Source organism: Rhinatrema bivittatum, chromosome 3 (assembly GCF_901001135.1).
Source record: "Rhinatrema bivittatum chromosome 3, aRhiBiv1.1, whole genome shotgun sequence".
NCBI classification, from domain to species: domain Eukaryota; kingdom Metazoa; phylum Chordata; class Amphibia; order Gymnophiona; family Rhinatrematidae; genus Rhinatrema; species Rhinatrema bivittatum.
Genome location: NC_042617.1, coordinates 17544180 through 17563325, shown reverse-complemented (window position 1 = coordinate 17563325; position 19146 = coordinate 17544180). Strand labels below are relative to the sequence as shown.

Below are 19146 nucleotides of genomic sequence, written 5' to 3'. Positions count from 1 at the left end.
GAACTCTTTCCTCTTCAACAGCCAAACCAAAAGCCCACACCTTACCTCCTCCTGGCCCCCACTTATACAAAAAAGGTCCGTCCACCTCACATAGCCTCTGGGGGAGGTGCTGATAGGATGGCATCACCTTCTAGCTGTAAAATTACTATCACGGGTGGGGGGGTTGCCACACGCGTGTAAATTCCTGTTTTACAGTCTAGCAAAGTGATGCATGTAAGTCTCTTATTTGCGTCTTAATTTACACTTGGTTATTATCTGGTGTGAGAATAAAAATCCTCATTGACAAATACTGACTGGGTAAGGGGTGCGGGTAAACTCAGGGGAGTACAGGCTGAAGAACCAGGAGAGTCTTGTTGACCTAGAAATAGACTGGGCAAACTGGTGGATTAATTGATAAAACAAGTCATTTTCTTCACTCGTGCTTGTTATAAAATGTAAAATACTCGTAAAAGCTGACAAGCATACTAAAGAAAATATGTGTGTGAAATCTCCACACATAAATGTTTAAAATTAGAAGCACAAATACACACATACAGGAGATTTGCGCCACTTTATCTGGATCAATTTTGATTGATCTAGGTAAGTGGTGCCCTGTCCCCTCACCCATCCTCTAGTGCCTTCCCATTGACCATATGCTTCACTGCTGTTTTTCAGCTATGGTTCTCTACTGTCTGCTCTACCTATCTACTCCAGGGAAGGGAGGACCAGAAGTGATCCATGCTGCCGGCTTCCTCTTGGGTTAATAAAAAGAAAATGCAGCCATGGCCAAGTCTGCACACACCACTGCTGCAGTCAAGATGGGAGAGCCATTGGCACAAAGCTCAAGATGGAATTCTGCCTTCCCCATGGAGCCAATGCAGCCAGGGGCGGTGCGTGGGTATCAGGCACCCTAGGTGAACCTTACAGCTTTCCACATCCCATCCTCCCCACACAAGATTAAAAATTATGCATTTATAATAGATTTTACATGAGAGAGGACATTCAAAGTACAGTCTTCTGAGGTAAAATGTACTTTACAACAACATGCATATTATATTTAAATGTACATGTGTTGCCAGCCAGAATACCACGGAGAAAAGACTTTTGGAACCCATATGGTATTAGGTCTATTATGCGAGCTTAGGGTGGATTTGGCCCTCAGAAAGTTTAGTGTAAATAGAATTATAATATACTAAACCTCCCATACCAAAATAGAACTAACTGCCAGCACTCAAACAGTAACAATGCTATCAATGAAAAGGCAACATTACAAATATTACACCAGGTCCTAAAACATTAACACACCTCCTTTAGGAAAATAGCACAAGCCAGCCTGTTATAGATCCCTACAAAGAAAGTAAATGCTAGCAGAATCCCTAATTTTATATATAGTTGATTTTATTGTTTTTTTACATTTTGTTTTATTTGCTTTATGTTCACCACTTTAGAAGATTTTATTGTGAAAACTGGAAAGCGATTCATGAATTTTATAAATAAATAAATCTTGGTCACACATGCAGAACACAGAGAGACCCTCACTAAATACAAAATAAGTAGACCATTAAGAATAAATAGAAACGTGCAGATAGAAACCGAACTGGAAACTACAACAAAGCAGATTGTATGCAGTACAACAATGGAAAAACAGAAACATCACTATTCCTCATAAAACAATAAAATCAAGAAATAAAATTGGTGGTTAGGGAAATGCAGGCAAAGACTGTGATAACAGGGTCCCAGTGGGCTGGCTGGCTGCCTGTTGCCATAGGAGGGGGCAGGCTGCAAGTCAATACTCTTTAGTTTAGTTTGGGGGTTTTTGTACTGTGTCCCGAGGAGACAAGGGGGGTATGCAACAGAGGAGCAGAAGGCATGGAGCCAACGCTGAGACAACCTCAGGAGGCCTAGCGCCCGCCTCCTGCAGGGAGACTCAGAACCCTAGCCGATGAGGGAAGGCAGCTGCATTGTTCCACATCTCTGTGGCTGAAGGGAGGGAAAGGAGTTCAGGAGAGCAACGGGAGAAGTATTACGGAACTGCCGCCACAGGAAAAGCAAGGGGTAGATATTAAAAGGTGTGCACGTGTGTCCATGTGCGCGCACTTCCCGGCACGCACACATGGATGCGCCGATTTTATAACATGCGTGATCGCCGGTGCGCACATGTAATAAAATCCGTGGGCCGCATACACATGCGCACCGGATTTTATAATCCACGTGCGCATGTGCGGGTGGCGCGCACAGGGGGGCCTAATTTTGTAAAAGAACACGTAGTGACGAAATTTAGGAGCCGACTAAGAGGGAACTTACCCACCTACCTAAACCCCCTCCCTCTTCCCCTCTCCTCCCCACCCCCTAAACCCTACCTTTTTGGGTTTTTTTCTTTGTGTTTCAATTTACTTCAGCTCCCGAGCTGAAATAATTTACGCATGCCGGCTGATTGCCAGCGGGCGCTTCCCCAGAACGGCGACTAATGGCCGCTGTCCCGGCCGGCCCCTCCCCGCCCAATACATGCCCCCAGGCTCGCCCCCTTTTCATGGCCCGGCAACTATGTGCGTATTGTCACTTACGCTCGTGGCCGGGCCTATTTGAAAATGCAAGCGGCACGCGCAGGGCTTGGCCACGCGCGTAAGTGACAATATTTGCACGCATGGCCAATTTTAAATTTGGCCGTAAGTGAGCAAGAACCTCAGAGGAGGCTCTCACTATGGGGGAAGTGTGGTAGGGGCCCAGCATTGGTCGCAGAGGCCCCACAGGCATGGGGCCACTATGACCAACACTAGCCACATGATTGGATGGACTGGCCATTGGGGCATGCTCAAAGCCACAAGAGGCCAATCCGCCCCTGCTTGTTGCTGAAAGCAGAGCCCAGGTGCTGGTCTGGATCTGAGCATAAGGCAGTAGTGACTTTTCCGTGGAACACTTCCTCGGGTCTGAAGACACTCCAGTATGCCATGGGATACTAGTTTGAAGCACTGTACTAGAAGATATTCTTAAGAACATAAGAACATAAGAAAATGCCATACTGGGTCAGACCAAGGGTCCATCAAGCCCAGCATCCTGTTTCCAACAGTGGCCAATCCAGGCCATAAGAACCTGGCAAGTACCCAAAACTAAGTCTATTCCATGTAACCATTGCTAATGGCAGTGGCTATTCTCTAAGTGAACTTAATAGCAGGTAATGGACTTCTCCTCCAAGAACTTATCCAATCCTTTTTTAAACACAGCTATACTAACTGCACGAACCACATTCTCTGGCAACAAATTCCAGAGTTTAATTGTGCGTTGAGTAAAAAAGAACTTTCTCCGATTAGTTTTAAATGTGCCCCATGCTAACTTCATGGAGTGTCCCCTAGTCCTTCTACTATCCGAAAGAGTAAATAACCGATTCACATCTACCCGTTCTAGACCTCTCATGATTTTAAACACCTCTATCATATCCCCCCTCAGTCGTCTCTTCTCCAAGCTGAAAAGTCCTAACCTCTTTAGTCTTTCCTCATAGGGGAGTTGTTCCATTCCCCTTATCATTTTGGTAGCCCTTCTCTGTACCTTCTCCATCGCAATTATATCTTTTTTGAGATGCGGCGACCAGAATTGTACACAGTATTCAAGGTGTGGTCTCACCATGGAGTGATACAGAGGCATTATGACATTTTCCGTTTTATTCATCATTCCTTTTCTAATAATTCCCAACATTCTGTTTGCTTTTTTGACTGCCGCAGCACACTGAACCGACGATTTCAATGTGTTATCCACTATGACACCTAGATCTCTTTCTTGGGTTGTAGCACCTAATATGGAACCCAACATCGTGTAATTATAGCATGGGTTATTTTTCCCTATATGCATCACCTTGCAGGTCAGCAGCAGGCATGCATCACCTTGCAGGTCAGCAGCAGGCATGCTTCATTTTGCAGAGTTGTGTAGTGTTTAGGGTGATGAAGGAAAGAAACCCAATACATTCTCTTTTCTTGGATCTTCAGGAGGTCCTGCACTGACTCCAAGAGACGCCCCAACTGTTAGAAGCTGTGCGGGCTGTGATACCCTTTATTGCACCATCAGAAGAATTATGCAAAAACAATGATTTACATGATCTCTCAAGATCACACAGGTCCCTTCCTGACATTTGAGTTGTGTGCTTTCAAGAGCTCATGTACCTTGTCATCATCTCTGGAGAAGTCTCCTGTTGGCCCAGTACAAAGTGTCAGAATCTGCAAAGAATCCAGTTTTCTCCAGGACCAAAACAGCGAGCACAACTCTGCACTCGGGGGGGTAATTTTAAATCTGCTTACATTGTCGCAAATTCTGAGGTACTTTTTACCTGCGGATTTTACACTAATTTTCATAATGAATGTCTGTGCATACTTTCACATTTAAAATGATCCCAGGAAAACGACCTGCCCACATGTACACCTGCTAATTTGAACGGGTAGATATTTCTGAGAAAGAAATAAGCACATACTTATGAAATTTCCCTCTCCAAACCCACCCATGCCACCCTCGGGGAGGCCTCCCCCTATCACCAATAAACTTACACATGGAGAGGCACTAGGATGGTACCTTTGAAACAGCCGTGCGGGTGCACATGTACACGCATTGCCGGCTCACGTCCAGAGATGCGCCCATTTTATAACGTACGTGCATATATGTGCACACGTTATAAAATAGCCAGGACATGCGTACATCTGCGCCCAATTTCAAATGGACACACGCATGTCCGCACAAATGCCGCGTCTACTTCGTAAGTGGGGGGATTTAATTAGGGATGCGTGCCCATGCCATAGCTAGTTTTCCCAGTTCGTTCTCAGTTCACAAAGTTTAGGGCTGGGATGCCCGAATCCCCATAATTTATTAACTTCTCTTTCCCCCCTGTAGCCCCAGCCTGTGAAACTGCACTGACTAGCCTAGATATTTTGCTTTTTATACTTACATGCCATCCATAGCAGAGGTAAAGTTACGCGGCAGGGGATCCCAGGGCGCGCCTCTGCACATGAGATGTATGCGCACGTCTCTTGATCTTCCCCATGGCCTGCCCAGACCACATCCACGCCCACAGTGTCTATGAACAGAATTTTACACCTGTATCTGTCGCACAGTTTTCCAAAGGGCCATCCCTGCGGGTAAAGCGCTCTGAAAATTATCCTCGCAAAACAATATACTGAAACAAAAGCACAAAAGTTAAACTTCAAAATAAACTTAACAATGCAGTCCAGTCCAGATCTGTACGTTCCAAACTTTGGATTAGATCGGAAAGTCTGTAAGTGCTTCAGTGAGCCATCCCAGCACAGAGCTACATCAGCTACCATCTCTTGGGGAACCAGAGGAGGGGCTATGGATTGAAAGTATTGGCAGACAGTATTCTGTGACGTTGCAATTAAAAGCAACATGACTTGGTGCACATGAGAGACAGATCGTAGCACATTACCAATGTATGGATTATAGTATAAGAAAAGCCAACGTGGTCCATTATAGTCTGACCAGGCATTTCTACAGTCTCAAGTGAAAAGAGATCTACAGGACACAGCCTAACAATCAGCAGCTTTTAGTACTGCGGCAAATGGCCAGAGGAAACACTCTCCAAAGAGAATCCTCCTTTTAGATGGTATCTATTAATGGTTAAATAAAAGGGCAGCTAATGAAGACAAAGTGAAAGTGTTTGTATAGTAGATAAGCACTTTTATAGTTTGCACACTATAATATTCCTCCCCTAGCTCTACATATTCCTGACCAAGCAATTACAGGATTGAAACCTTGAAGCCTGGCGCTACTGCTCACACGTTTCAAACTTGTGCTAATTCAAGCATTTTTAGTGTCTTACCAAGTAGGAGAGGCTATAACTAGGGGGTCTTCAGGCCTCACTGGACTTCACTTCACTCAGATTCTCACTGTCTGCACTCCCGAACTTCACTTGAAGGACTTTCACTGAACACAAATACTTTTTAATCTTGCTTTTTGAATTCTAGTACGTTACAACAAAAGACTGAGGGCCATCTTAAAAAGGACTTTTCCCCATTCTGGGCCTTTAAAAACCATCTTTATAGAGCTGGAGTGCTGACAGGCGGGAAGGGTCGTCATTCCCCTCCTCTTCCAACACCACGTTGCACTCTTTGAGGGACGGTTACCCTCCCTAGGGCTGTGTTGTGATGTCTTAGCTCTGCTTGCCAAGATCTTCTTAAGATTCCTGCTCAGTCACAGAGCAGACTGGTCACCACCCCGTAGACTCTGACCTTGTGGAACACGCTCCTCTTGGGAATACCTAAACATTTGCAACTTGTTAAAAGCCTGGTTGTTTACAGAAGTGTTTGGGGAGGAATTATCAGCTAAATGGGAACGAATTGTACGAAGAGCTGGTGACTGTTGAGTTAACAATTCTTTAAGGAATTTGGAAGGATTAGGGGGAGTACCAAAGACACCTTTCAGAATTTTAGGAGCAGAAGATTTCATGTTAAGTGACCTATTTATAAGATTATTAGTACTGTGCAGCTGTTTTATTAAGATGGCAATGTACTTGGATAACGGCATTTTATCTATTTATTGTGTGCATTTTGTAATTGTTGTTGGGTTACTATCTTGATATTTAGATTGTTGAGGGGAGGAGGAAAGGGGTTGATGCTTATTATTGTAAACTGCTTAGAGATGTCATATTAGGTGGTATATCAGATAGAATAAATAATATTACTAGCAGGCTGATGTACAAATCAGTCGTGTCAGGCAGGAGCAAATTGTTTGTGATGAATTTTGGCTCTTCTCTTTACTGTGCACTTTACTATTTTCCAAATGACTGAATACAGGACCCACTGCTGAAACATGTCCATATGGCATTAAACCTGGTGTTGGGTTGAGCGAGTTCCTGGCCTGAATTGCTCTCGGGAATAAGTGTTTCCTGCACTGTCTATGTTCTTGAGAAAGTCTCAGTTTGCTGCCATTGCTATTAACCCACGTAAGCTGCTTGGTCTCACATCAGTCATTCAGGAACTTCACAGTAAAGCATGTAGGGCTGAAAACGTCCAAACAAATATCAGCACAAAGCACCACCCTGTACCCCAGACACGCTGTGAAAGGTACTGCGTAATCACTGCTGCTCTGCTGTGTGCTCCTACCTTCAGGTGTCACCAGTGCTTCTGGAGAAAAGAATGAAGCTGATCCGGTTGAAGAAGAGCTCAGAAGGCAAATTGAAGAAGAGAAAAAATGGTTTGGCTTTTATTTTATTTCTTACCATTTTTTCAGCCTGTCCTTGTCAACAAGTATGAAATTAATGCCTATTTACCAGCTAAGGTTATCAACTGACTATGCATCCTCTGTACAGGCTGGGCCTGTCCTGGTTTGGCTCCACTGGAATTAAGAACTTATGGGTAGATTTTTTAAAAATACGCGCGCACACGCGCACATGGACGCACAATTTTATAACATACATGCACCGGTGCGTGCAACTTTGGCCACTTTCGCACGGCGACGCATCGGGGCCTTCCCCTGTTCCCTCCCATTCCGCTCCAATTTAGGAGCGGACTGGGAGGGAACTTTCCTACCCCCTACCCTAACCTCCCTTCCCCTTCCCCTCTCCTCCCCACCCTCTAAAACCCATTTTTTAATTTTTTTACCTTTTGTTTCGCGAGTTACTTCAGGACCCAACCTGAAGTAACTTGCGCGCGCTGACAGCTGGCTGACGAGCGAGGCTCCGGGACAGTGAGGAATGTCTCTATCCCGGGCCGCCCCGCTCCCCCTCCGGACCGCCCCCCTTTTGAGGCTCCGGCACTTACTCGTGTCCTGGGGTTTACACGCATGGCCGGGCCTGTTTGAAAATTGGCCCAGCGCGCGTAAGATCTGGCCACGCACGTAAACCCCGGGATTTACGGGCGCTGGGGTTTTAAAATCCGACTGTTAGTTTCAGTCTTTCTAAGTAAAAGCATGCCTACAGGTCCATAGATGCAACTGGATAAAATCTGGACTGTCTTAGTCTTCCCAGTTGGTGTGGAGCCAGTTAGTAAAGTCATAATAATTTTGCATATAGTCGATGATGTCCTCACTGCCAAGGATACATCACAGCCACCAGCCACAGAGCATGACCGCCTGCAAATCCGCTCCCTATCCAGGACAGTCCTTTTTATCCTTCTCCTTTGTATTGCACCATCCTGGTCAGAAAAGCATACAAGATCTCCACCCAATTCCCTCCAGCACCCACCCTTCCCATATCCAACCACAAAACCGTGCAAGAATCCCAAGTGGTCACTGCCCCGGTGCCCTGCGTAGCCTGCCGGGCAGAGCCAGCCCTTAAAACCCCTGTGTTTCTGCTAGGACTTCTAGTTGTTACAGATTTGCAGCCTGCCAGACAGGGCCAGCCTGATGTAGTTACTATTACTAGGGAGACTCCTAAGTCCCCCAATGTAGCCTGCCAGAGAACCCAGTCATGTGGCTGCCTGTGTTTGCATTAGGAAGTCTAACTCAATGAGATCTGCAGGCAAACAGAAAACTTCAGAAATTCAGTCCAATGTGCAATTGGAGAGTACAAAGAACTGACCTCTGACAACTAGAGAACCACCTAACTAGTTAATGGGTGAGCTTTTCAGAATGAAAGGACTACATTCATCCTATCTGCTATCTAGAAATCATGTGATTTCTTTTTAGTGTTGTTCATTAGATTGGTTATAATTGGAGTTTCTATATGTACTGGCAGATCCTATTCCACCAGGACTGTGAAACGAAAGCTTTCTGAATTCTGAATATAAAAGAGACGGATCAAGGACTCATTACTCAGTGGGCATGAAATGATTGATATAAAATGTATGGGCTGTTTAAAATCAGACTGTGAATTTTGGTTAGGGTGAGAATCTATAAATGATTCTTTCAGTGCAGTGTACAATAAATGCTTTATTCAGTGGACAGTTATTAAGCAATTCATGAAAGGCTTCTCTATAGGGATATGGTTATATTATATTGAACTTTGCAAGCTCAGCCATGCTATAAAGATGATTCCTCATTTTCCAATGCTGCACGCTCTGTGTGTAGTGACTGATGTCTCTTTGTCTGACCACAAGTCGCATGTTCTTCAAATCCTATCGGAAAACTTGCTTCTCTTTTGCTATGAGTGCTAATCTTTATCCTAATCTGTTAAATTTTAGTGATGTGTTGTACTGGATCTTCTTTGTGATAAGCGAGCTATGTTTTGATAGAAAGACACCATCAAATATACTGAAAATGATTGTACTGACTAGCAGAAAAGCCCATCCAAAATGACAGGGTACAATTACAATGGTTCCTATTCCCCCTCCACCTGCCATGATATAACTCCCCAAGAAAACAATGTTAATGTTTTTATTTGTTGTAGTATTTGATTGCTTATCTTATGATTATGTAATTGTTTTAGTTTAGTTTAGTTTATATGATGTATTGCCTTGATTTTTATAGAAAGAGAATTTGTCAAACCCGATTAAACCAAATGTTCCACCCCACCCCGGTGTCATAAACCCTGTCCCTCTTCTTCTCTGAGAAGGCCTTAAGTATTCCATGTCCCCCAGCGCCTTCTCAGCCCCTCGCACCCCCCAGGGCAGGTTGAGCGCTCCAGAGGCAGAAGCGATATCCAATCAATCCTCCCCCACCAGCTGCACCATTCAACGGGAGGGAAGCAGGGCAAGCTCATTTCAAACAGGACAAGCATTGCTTCCCTGCCAGGCATGCGCAGAGCAGACGACAAACTGCACAGGACTGCATTTCAGACATATATATATATATATATATATATATATATATATCGGAATAAGCAAAGTGGATGAGAGCGATAACATTAACATTTGTAATACACTTACTTGAATGTAGGATTTACCCTGCCTACTGAAAACAGTAATACTGAGCCACTGTAGGATAGAGGGACATAGTCTCGCCATTAAGGTGCCCTTTTAAATAAGCGTCAGCTATACGTGTTCAATCTGTTCTCCCCGCACACACTGATTGTCAAGGTTTCAGGGGGTAGGTGCAGAAAGCAACTGATTGTGACTAGAGCAGCCGCTGAGGAAAGGCTCAAAGTCCATCACGGGCAGCTGTCTGTAACTGCCCCTCATGGGGCGTCAGGGAAAGGAAAGACGAAGCATTCTCACTGCCAGTTCTCTCTCACCACCCTGCCTGAATCAGCCCCTAAAACTGAAGCTGACCATCAGACCTGCGCATCTGACTGGCTTGGGGCTGTTTCTTCTCTCTGCAGTTATAAAGCACTGTTTAATCATCTGAAAGGGCTGAAGACAGAAATAGAGCATTTACAGCTTCTCCTGGAGAAAGGCAAGGTGAAGCTGCAGAAAGACTTTGAAGCCTGGTGGTCCGAGCAAGCAACCAGCCTACAGGTATCGTTTCCGCTCCTGAAGAAACGAATTATAGGAAATGATGGGAACTGTGTTTTAGGAAGCCATGGGGAAAGCTCACTTTCTATTGTGTTGGGAATTGAGTGGTGTCCTTCAATGTAAGCAGCAGCTCCTGGAAACAAAATCATAGTGGGAAAGAACTGGCCAGAACCAGGGAAAGTTAAAATGGGAAATCCACTGCCGCGTGGGATAGAAAAGCAAAATGAAGGCAATGAAACTAGGTGCAATTCTGTCATAAACAGAGTCACAATGAACCACAAACAAACAGTTATATAAGGCTTCAAAATCCTCCTTATATAAATCTATCAATCAAACAAATCTCTGAAAAGGAGGAATTATATTTTACCCATACTATCTCAAAGCTGATCTTTGGGAAATTGTATCAGAATAAATGTGCTCTCAGTCGCCTGGCTCTTGCCCGCATATAGCACACACAGTCACCTCATTTACTCTTTCCCAACTAACGCTGTTTTTATATTTTTTTAAAACCCCGTCACGTGACCCACTGCTTTCTAAAAACCTATCGCTCAATATTTCACTGAACTCTTTCCCAACACTTAAGTGCTCCACACAAAACCTCACAATATATTTGTCATGTGTTTTTTTCGATCATTGACACATTTAAATTCTTATCTCTTTCTTTTTTTCTTCTTCACTCCCGCTATTCATTCAGCTCGTTGTTTCACAGTGCTGCTGTTATATACACACTCCCGTGCCTCCCGACATCGACGATGTTTCGGCAGAAACGCCCACCTTCTTAAGGGGATTTCTCTTTCAGTATTGGCCGTACCCGGCTCCTTTCCCCAGCACTGTTTCAAAAATGGCGGTTTTTAGCATTGCGGTGATTAGCCAATAGCCTCATCTACATGGAATTTCCATGTGATGAGCGCTATTAGCTCTGCGCTCGATTGGACATGTATTTTGGTCGTGCTAATCCACGTCCAAATAAGAACCCCCAGTTATTTTAGCGCATCCAAAACGCAGGTCCAATAGAGTGTTACCCAGTATGCTAGTCTGAGCGTGCTATATTGCATCAGCCTGTAAAGGTTTGCGACAGCACAAAGAAAATATTAATGAGCTGCATTGCCAGGAAATGCTTGCAGAGTAGCTCATTCATATTTTAAAAGTTTGCAGATTCCGATAAAACTAGCAGCCTACAATAATCCCCCAAGAGCATCAGTAGACTAACACGCCTCCCGATATTCACAGGCCTCACGTCTTTCCTCCAACATCCATTTTTACTGTGGCAGTACTAGCTCCGAGTATGAACACCCCTTTTTGGCACCCACTCCTCCTCCCTGCTGAGGTAGGACACCCCCCCCCCCCCAATACAGAGTCAAATCCTCCACTCTTTTTAGTGTATTTATTTATTCGGATTTAGCTCACGCCTTTACATTGGTTGTGGACTTACATTCAGGTACTGTAGATATTTCCCTATTTCCATAGGGCTTACAGTTTAAAGAGATCATTTACCAAGCTGTGGTAGTTTCCCCAAGCGGAAAAATACCACAGGGTTTTCCAAAGTTGTGATACTCGGTTCTGTAGCTTTGGAAACCACACTTCTTTTTCCTTGGTAGTAAAAACCTATGGGGAAAAATACAACCTGGTAAAATACCCAAAACACGTGCAATAATGGCCCCTGCGCTCAGGACCACGATGTTCTTAAAGGGCCATCATGGCCTAAAGGAGCTTCTCCCTCTGTGCGAAAGACTCCCCATCCCCAAGATCCCCATCACCTCTCGAGGCCGCCCTAGAAAGAAAAACGTTTAAAAAAAATGCTGATGTCATGCAGCGAATGCCTCACCCCTCCTACCCAACTCCCCCCCCCCCCCCTCGTCCAATAAATGCCCCCTTCCTGGCAGTAGCAGCCACCCAGGCCCCATCTCATTCCCCTGACCCACCCTAGCCCACCCTCTGGGAATACCTGATGGTCTAGAGGGGCAAAGAGCATCCCCTAAGCTCCAGGCCCGATGCTCTCTCTCTCAAAACATAGCCCCCCCCCCCCCCCCCCCGAGCCTCCATTACCTTCTGAAAGGTTTCAGGGACTCCTAAGGCAGGAGCCACCCCTAGTAAATTACTTATTCAAAAAGATGGGTATCAAATCCAAATAATAAATTGTCCCATCTTTCCACTCACACTGACATTCAGAATGGCACTAGCTGACACACAGCTCCCCTTTGCTCAGCATATGAGGGGCAAAGGGGAAGAACTGCTTAGTTACATAGAAACATACATAGAAATGATGGCAGAAAAAGACCAATTGGCCCATCCAATCTGCCCAGCAAGCTCCCACACTTATTTTCCCATACTTATCTGTTTCATCAACCACCAATTCAGGGGCCTTGTTGCTAACTGTTTGATTGAAATTTCCTGCCATCCCCTGTCATTGATTCAGAGAGTAATGTTGGAGTTGCATCAAAGGTGAGCATAAGGCTTAATGGTTAAGGGTACTAACCACTGCATCAAACAAGTTACCCCGATGTTTGGTTACCCAGACTGCACAGATCAATGCCTTGTTGGATGTTGTCTGAATGTAAATCCTCTTTTCCACATTTCTCCCTGCCGTTGAAGCAGAGAGCATTGCTGTACATGCATTCAAAGTGATGTATTAGGCATAATTGGTTTAGGGTAGTAACCACCATAATAAGCAAGCGACCTCCACGCTTATTTGTTTACCCAGATTGTGAAGTTCAGCCCTTGTTGGTTGTTGTCTGAATGCAAATCCTCTTTTCCACATTTCTCCCTACCGTTGAAGCAGAGAGCATCGCTGTATATGCATTCAAAATGATGTATCAGGCTTAATTATGTTTAGGGTAGTAACCACCGTAATAAGCAAGCTACTCCCACGCTTATTTGTTTACCCAGATTGTGAAGTTCAGTCCTTGTTGGTTGTTGTCTGAATGCAAATCCTCTTTTCCACATTTCCTCCTGCCGTTGAAGCAGAGAGCAACACTGTATATGCATTCAAAGTGATGTATCAGGCTTAATTGGTTTAGGGTAGTAACCACAGTAATAAGCAAGCTACTCCCACGCTTATTTGTTTACCCAGATTGTGAAGTTCAGTCCTTGTTGGTTGTTGTCTAAATGCAAATCCTCTTTTCCACATTTCCTCCTGCTGTTGAAGCAGAGAGCATCGCTGTATATGCATTCAAAGTGATGTATCAGGCTTAATTGGTTTAGGGTAGTAACCTAGTTAACCCCATTTTGAATTTTGGCGCCAGCCAGACAGGAGCAGCTGGGGATTGCTTTTAGGATCCAGAAGGGAGGAGGAAAAGCTGTGGCTCGGAGTCCTCCTGTGACACTCTTAGGGTGTAGAGGGGTACTTGGAAGTAAAAGCCCCTTGAAACTTTGGCAGGTGAGGGTTGTCTCAGGGAAGGGAGACTCGGAGGTGGGGGAAGCAGGGTTTGACTCTGGGGGTAGGGCTGCCTCTGAACGGAGGGCTGTGGAGCAGGGAACCCTTGTTCTTGTGGCCGGTGCTATATACACATTATTGCTACTGGTAGTGCACATGCCTTTCCAATCTCAGGAATGTGAAATACCACAAACAGTGCACCAAGCAAGTGTCCATAAAATGCAATACTGTATCTCCACCTTTTGTGCTCCCTGTCTGTATATCTGCCCAGAGAGTGCCTGGACTCAGTCTCTTGTTCCTCACTTTACAGTTGACAGCGGAGTAATTGATTTTGATACCCTTGACCTGCCTGGAGATCAAAGCTTCCAGGGTAACTGAAGCCAATCAACACCTGCTGAGACATCCTGAAAAACTGAAAGCCGAGCTCTAGCACTCTTGACCCAACACTAAACACTTTATTTATAGTGCCTGAGCTTCTCTGTGGGTGCATAGGTCATTGAGCAAAGGAGAAGGAAGAGGGCAGAACAGAGGGTCTGTAAGGTTATGGATGAATGAATACAACTGGACATTGGCTTTATTAACACTGGATTTTGTATGTTCCGATCCCAGCAGGATCAATCATCGCTAAGCAGTCCCTCGGGTCTCTCAAGGGTCCCTATCCCGAGTCCACTGAACTTCCAGCAGCAAACTCAGAGCAGCGGGTAAGCACTGAGTGGAATTCTATTTTGTTTTTGTTTGCAAAATACTTTTTATTAAAGCAGCAAGATAATCATACAATATCCTTTAACAGCAATCTGTTGAAACCCTGATCAGAACATAGTATTTACATGTTTCAACCTTTAGGTAAACAGCATGTCACTGGGTATTACTGTTTTATATATTCAGTTCCCCCTCCCCATTAATACACCTCACACACCTTTCACACTCTGTAATCACACCTACCAATGATACCTTCCTATTATCTTCTCCTAGGAAGCTACTGCCCCCTCCCCTTTTCTGTCCCCCTTTCATAACTCACTCACACCACTATAATCAAACTCTGAGGAGTCAAAGAAAGCAATCAAGAAGAATAATAATCTGTGCTGACAGGTTAACATCCAGCAAACAGGCAATAACATATCTTTCCCTGATCAGGGTCTAAATCTCTGCATCTAGAACGCCTCCCCAGCTGATAGAGTACCCTAGGGTAAGGATATTATTCCATGCAACCGGTGGTAACTGCTCAAAGAAACATTTCCATGCTTTCACATACAAGTCGATGCAGTATAGTGTGCTCGGCCAAGCGCATGGCTTTACAGGTGCTTGGACGCACGTTTTGGGCGTGCGGCCAAAACCCCTTATGCGATAAGTGGATTAGTGCGTGCAAAACGTGCATGCAAACCAGTGTGAAGCTATTACGCTCATCACATGTAAATTCATGTTGATGAGGCTATTAATCTGACGCGCTCATTTTTACTCTCAAAAATTAACGTCTGCCCCGGAGCAGGCATTAATTCTTGAGGAGCCCCAAACGTTTACAGAAAATACTGCTTTTCTTCAGTTCCTCCGACTTAATATCGTGGCAACTTTTTTGTAGGTTCCTCCGACTTAATATCGTGGCGATATTAAGTCGGAGGAACCTAAAAAAGGAGAACACAACAATAAAAAGTGTCATTGGCAGTCAGATTAGGAAAACGGATGCTCGTAAAATTGATGCTCTCTGGCAAGTCTGCACCTAACTCGTATTATGTTTTCCTCTCGTCTTCATCATGGCCTTGCTCTTACAGCCACTAAACTCGCCGTAGTTTCTGTTTCACCCTACTTAGTGCAGCTACTTTGCCTGGGCCCACCACCATTTGCCCAAGCTCGCAGGTGCTCCTGGGAATGGCTGCACCCAGGCCATGCAGAGAGCTTCCTCTTGTCATAAAGAGGGTACATTCCAAAACTTTTTCAATCCACTCCATAGTGCAAGTGCACTGTGAGTATTGTGTGCAGTTCTGGTCGCTGCATCTCAAGAGAGATATGACAGTACTAGGAAAAGTGCCTAGAAAGGAAAAGCTTTAGCAAGTTAGGGCTTTTCAGCTTGGAGAAGAGGGACTGAGAGAGGAAATGACAGGGTTGTACAAAATCATGAGTGCTGTAAAACATTCATGTTTTTTCTACTCTATCAAACAATACTTGGTCTAGAGCAGGGGTGGTGAACTCCAGTCCTCGAGGGCCACAAACAGGCCAGGTTTTCAGGGTCACCACCATGAATATGCATGAGATAGTTTTGCATCCATTGGAGGCAGAGCATGCAGATCCATCTCATGTATATTCATTGTGGATATCCTGAAAACCTGGCCTGTCCGGAGTTTTCCACCTGTGGTCTAGATTTAAATCGCATTTTTACAAGGTGTTTTCAGTCACTGATCAGCTGGGCTATGGAATTTGTTGCTGGAGAAGGTTGGCAGGGCTAGAAGTATAGCTGAGTTTAAACAAGATACGAATATGTTTCTGGAGGAGAGGTCCATAAAAAATTACTAGCCAGATGGACTTGGATGTCTTCACTTTATACTTCTGCTTCCCAATTTGGCTAGGGCTGGGGATGGTCCCCGGGAGGGGGTGGCCTGGCCATTGCTTAGAGTGACACCTAGTGGCCAGACTAAGGGCCTGTGATTGCAGGGTTCCAGAAGGAGCCTTGGTGCATGGCTCCTGGCCCAGGACTGTCACTGCATTGAACAGAGTGGGTATATTTGAGGAATGCGAGGGATAAAAAATAGTGAAAATAAGCCCTAGGTAGTGAGGAATAAAGGCGCATGGCCCCACATCCCAACCCTGCTTCCGATTGAGCTGGACGTCCAAAGGAATAGTGCACCTAAGCGAAAGATCTTATGGAAATGAATTTCTAGTGAAAAAGACAAGGAATGAGGTTTTTCCAATTTTCTGTTAGCAAGCACTGCAGCCAGAGAATACTCCTGCATGAAGACATCCTGTGATGTCCCGTTTCTCAAGGTTGCTAACGTACACTTCCAGATGTGTGCTGGAAAAGCCAAGAGTGTGTTTTTCAGACGTGCCTGCCTATCAAACTGTGGACTACTCGCAGGTCGCCGAATTCAACCTTTCAGTTGCCTTCAAAACAGGCTTGCCTGTGTCTTTGGCACCACCAAAAGACGCGGAAAGGAAATGATAAATTGTCTGTTGTGGCTGCCTTTGGGGAGGCTGTGGGGAGAGGGCCTCTAGCCTGAGATTCTGGCTCTCCCTCCCATTGCATAGGGTCAGATTTTTCCAAGATTTCTATCTTACACGCTACCAACCGGTCACTTAACCATGGTTCTCTGTCAGAGTGCCAGTGTCTGTGAATGTGTAAAATTCTCTGAGAAGCTAGCTGGCTGTTTTTGTTGCGAACAGTTATAGAGCACTGGGAAACCACAAACATTTTTGCCGTTTGTAGTCCAATTTCCCAGCATCCATGGTTCTTCGGCCCGCAGATAGAATTACAGCTGAAAGGGTCTGAAATGGATTGTAGACCTTCATGTTTCCTGGGTATAGGACATTATGAACCCTAGGCCATTTTGGGTAGCATTTTCTTTGATTAATTTGAAATAGAGCTGCCTGGTAAAAGAGAATTGTGTTTTCTACTTGCTGTGCAATGTGACGGAGACCTGCATTTCCCCCAGGCTAGCAGACTTACCCAGTGTTATGGAGAACTGCCCTTCCTATTCGTACCCCAGATCACCTTCATCAGGTTCTAATTATGTGCAGTGTTCGAGGAGAGAGGTCTGACCCCCAGGTTTAATCGTTTTGTGCAGGAGTATTTATTCTTTCTTATTATCCCCTACTGAAGCACTCGGAGCAAAAAAACAATACAAAACCAGTTAGAGTTTAAAAAGTGTCAAGTAATGAAACAATCATCAGCAATGCAATAAAATAACACATGGCTATAATAAACCATAAACATTAAGACAGGCTACAAATAACATTAAAAGTCATAGATACAAGACCCATCCTGCTAAGACTCAAAGTAAGATTATCCACCCCACACTCTTGCAAATCAGGAATCAATCCACTCACGTAAGAAAGTAAGAAGCGTAAAACAATTTCCAGCTGATAGCAAAAGAGCCAAGACGTCGCCAGATAGCAAAATATCAGAAGAAGATCAGTAGCAAGGCTTTGCCTCTTCTGGAGTTTCAATCAGAAGACTAGGCGAGAGCTCACTTTTAAGTTCTAGCCAACCTAAATTGTCCCAGAGCAGGCCACTGCAGGAACGCCATGTTTTCAGATCGTAAGACACGTGAAGGTTTGTAATGACAGGGATAGTCTTTTAAATAAGACGAGCCTCGATTATTTCATGATTTGAAAGCAATAAAAAGAGCTTTAAACTGAGCTCAGTAAAACACTGGAAGCCAGTGTAAATTCTGAACTAATGTCCTCCTATTTCTATAGCACACGCAGCGGTGTTTTGAACGGCTTGGAGACGCTCCAGTCATTTCTGTGGAAGCCCCACCTACAGTGCACTGAAACATAACCGACACATGTGAAAGGATGGATGAATCTGCAGTATTAACATAAGGCTTCACTTGCTTTAACTGACAGAGGTGAAGCAAGGTGTTGCCTGCAACCATGGAAATAGGAGACTCCAAATTTACAGCCTGTTTACCAAGGCTTTTTTTCCCATTCTGTGGGAGAAAATCAGGCCCTTAATTTGGTTTTTAAGAAGACACCTAATTTACAAACTTCAGATTCTGATACGAGGGGGACTCCATTTAATACAAATTTTCCGCATTCAAAGAGGTTGGCAGGACCACCAGTAGGTAAAAACCTTTGTTTTGCTGGCGTTTAGCTTAAGTGTTTTCATAGAAACCCAGTTCCAGACTTCTGCAAGGCAGCCATTTATCTGACCAAAAGTTTACCTCCCTATCTTGTCCCAAAGATATAAAAATTGAATGTTATTAACATAAAATACTGTAAGTCTAATTTTGTAATGAGAGCGGTTAGAGGCCGCAGATATTAAACAAAACTGGGCATGGATTTAACCGATGACAAAGAAGCCTTCACCACAAACTCCTGTTTTCTTTCCTTTAAATAAGTAGCCATCAGTTTACTTATTAAAATGTTGTGGTCTGCAGTATTGAATGCAGCCAAGAAGTGAGACCAACTCAGTATCAACAGCCTTCCTTCCTCAAGGGCCATAAGGAGGTCATATAATAATGTGTTATACCCCTGCCTGAACCCTGACTGAAATGTGTCTGAGATCCAAGAGATCAGGAAGTTGGAGAAAAACTCCTTTCTCCATAATTTTGACCAAGAGTGAGCCTAAAATTATCCAAATCAAAAGAAACTTCACAAAAAGATAATAATTCACCTAAACAATGGAGGAAAAGAGACCTCAGAAAAGAACAAAAAGTGAACCACAATATGCCAAGCTCTCAGTCATTGGTCACCAAAAAAACACCACTGCCAGAACCACAGCTGCCTTCTATGTAACGAGTTTGCTAGGTGCGCAGTTGAAAGGAA

At 44.4% G+C, this 19146-nt stretch overlaps 1 protein-coding gene and 1 long non-coding RNA gene across 6 annotated transcripts in view; one reads left to right on the top strand and one right to left on the bottom strand.

Annotated features, from left to right (window-relative positions):
- The window catches only part of LOC115086708, a 56355-nt gene extending 50984 nt beyond the window's left edge, over nucleotides 1-5371 (bottom strand). The window contains exon 1 of one of the 4 annotated variants that reach the window (XR_003855310.1): nucleotides 4904-5371. This is a non-coding gene — a long non-coding RNA (uncharacterized LOC115086708). The remainder of the gene's footprint in view (nucleotides 1-4903) is intronic. The other 3 variants (XR_003855317.1, XR_003855312.1, XR_003855314.1) reach the window with 3 other exon arrangements.
- Nucleotides 1-19146, top strand: part of KIF6 (kinesin family member 6) — an 811696-nt gene that overhangs the window by 758550 nt on the left and 34000 nt on the right. The window contains exons 17-19 of one of the 2 annotated variants that reach the window (XM_029592929.1): nucleotides 7080-7164; nucleotides 10166-10301; nucleotides 14284-14372. In XM_029592929.1, coding sequence (XP_029448789.1) covers nucleotides 7080-7164; nucleotides 10166-10301; nucleotides 14284-14372 — 310 coding nt within the window. Of the gene's footprint in view, nucleotides 1-7079; nucleotides 7165-10165; nucleotides 10302-14280; nucleotides 14373-19146 lie in introns of both variants that reach the window. The other variant, XM_029592928.1, reaches the window with a different exon arrangement.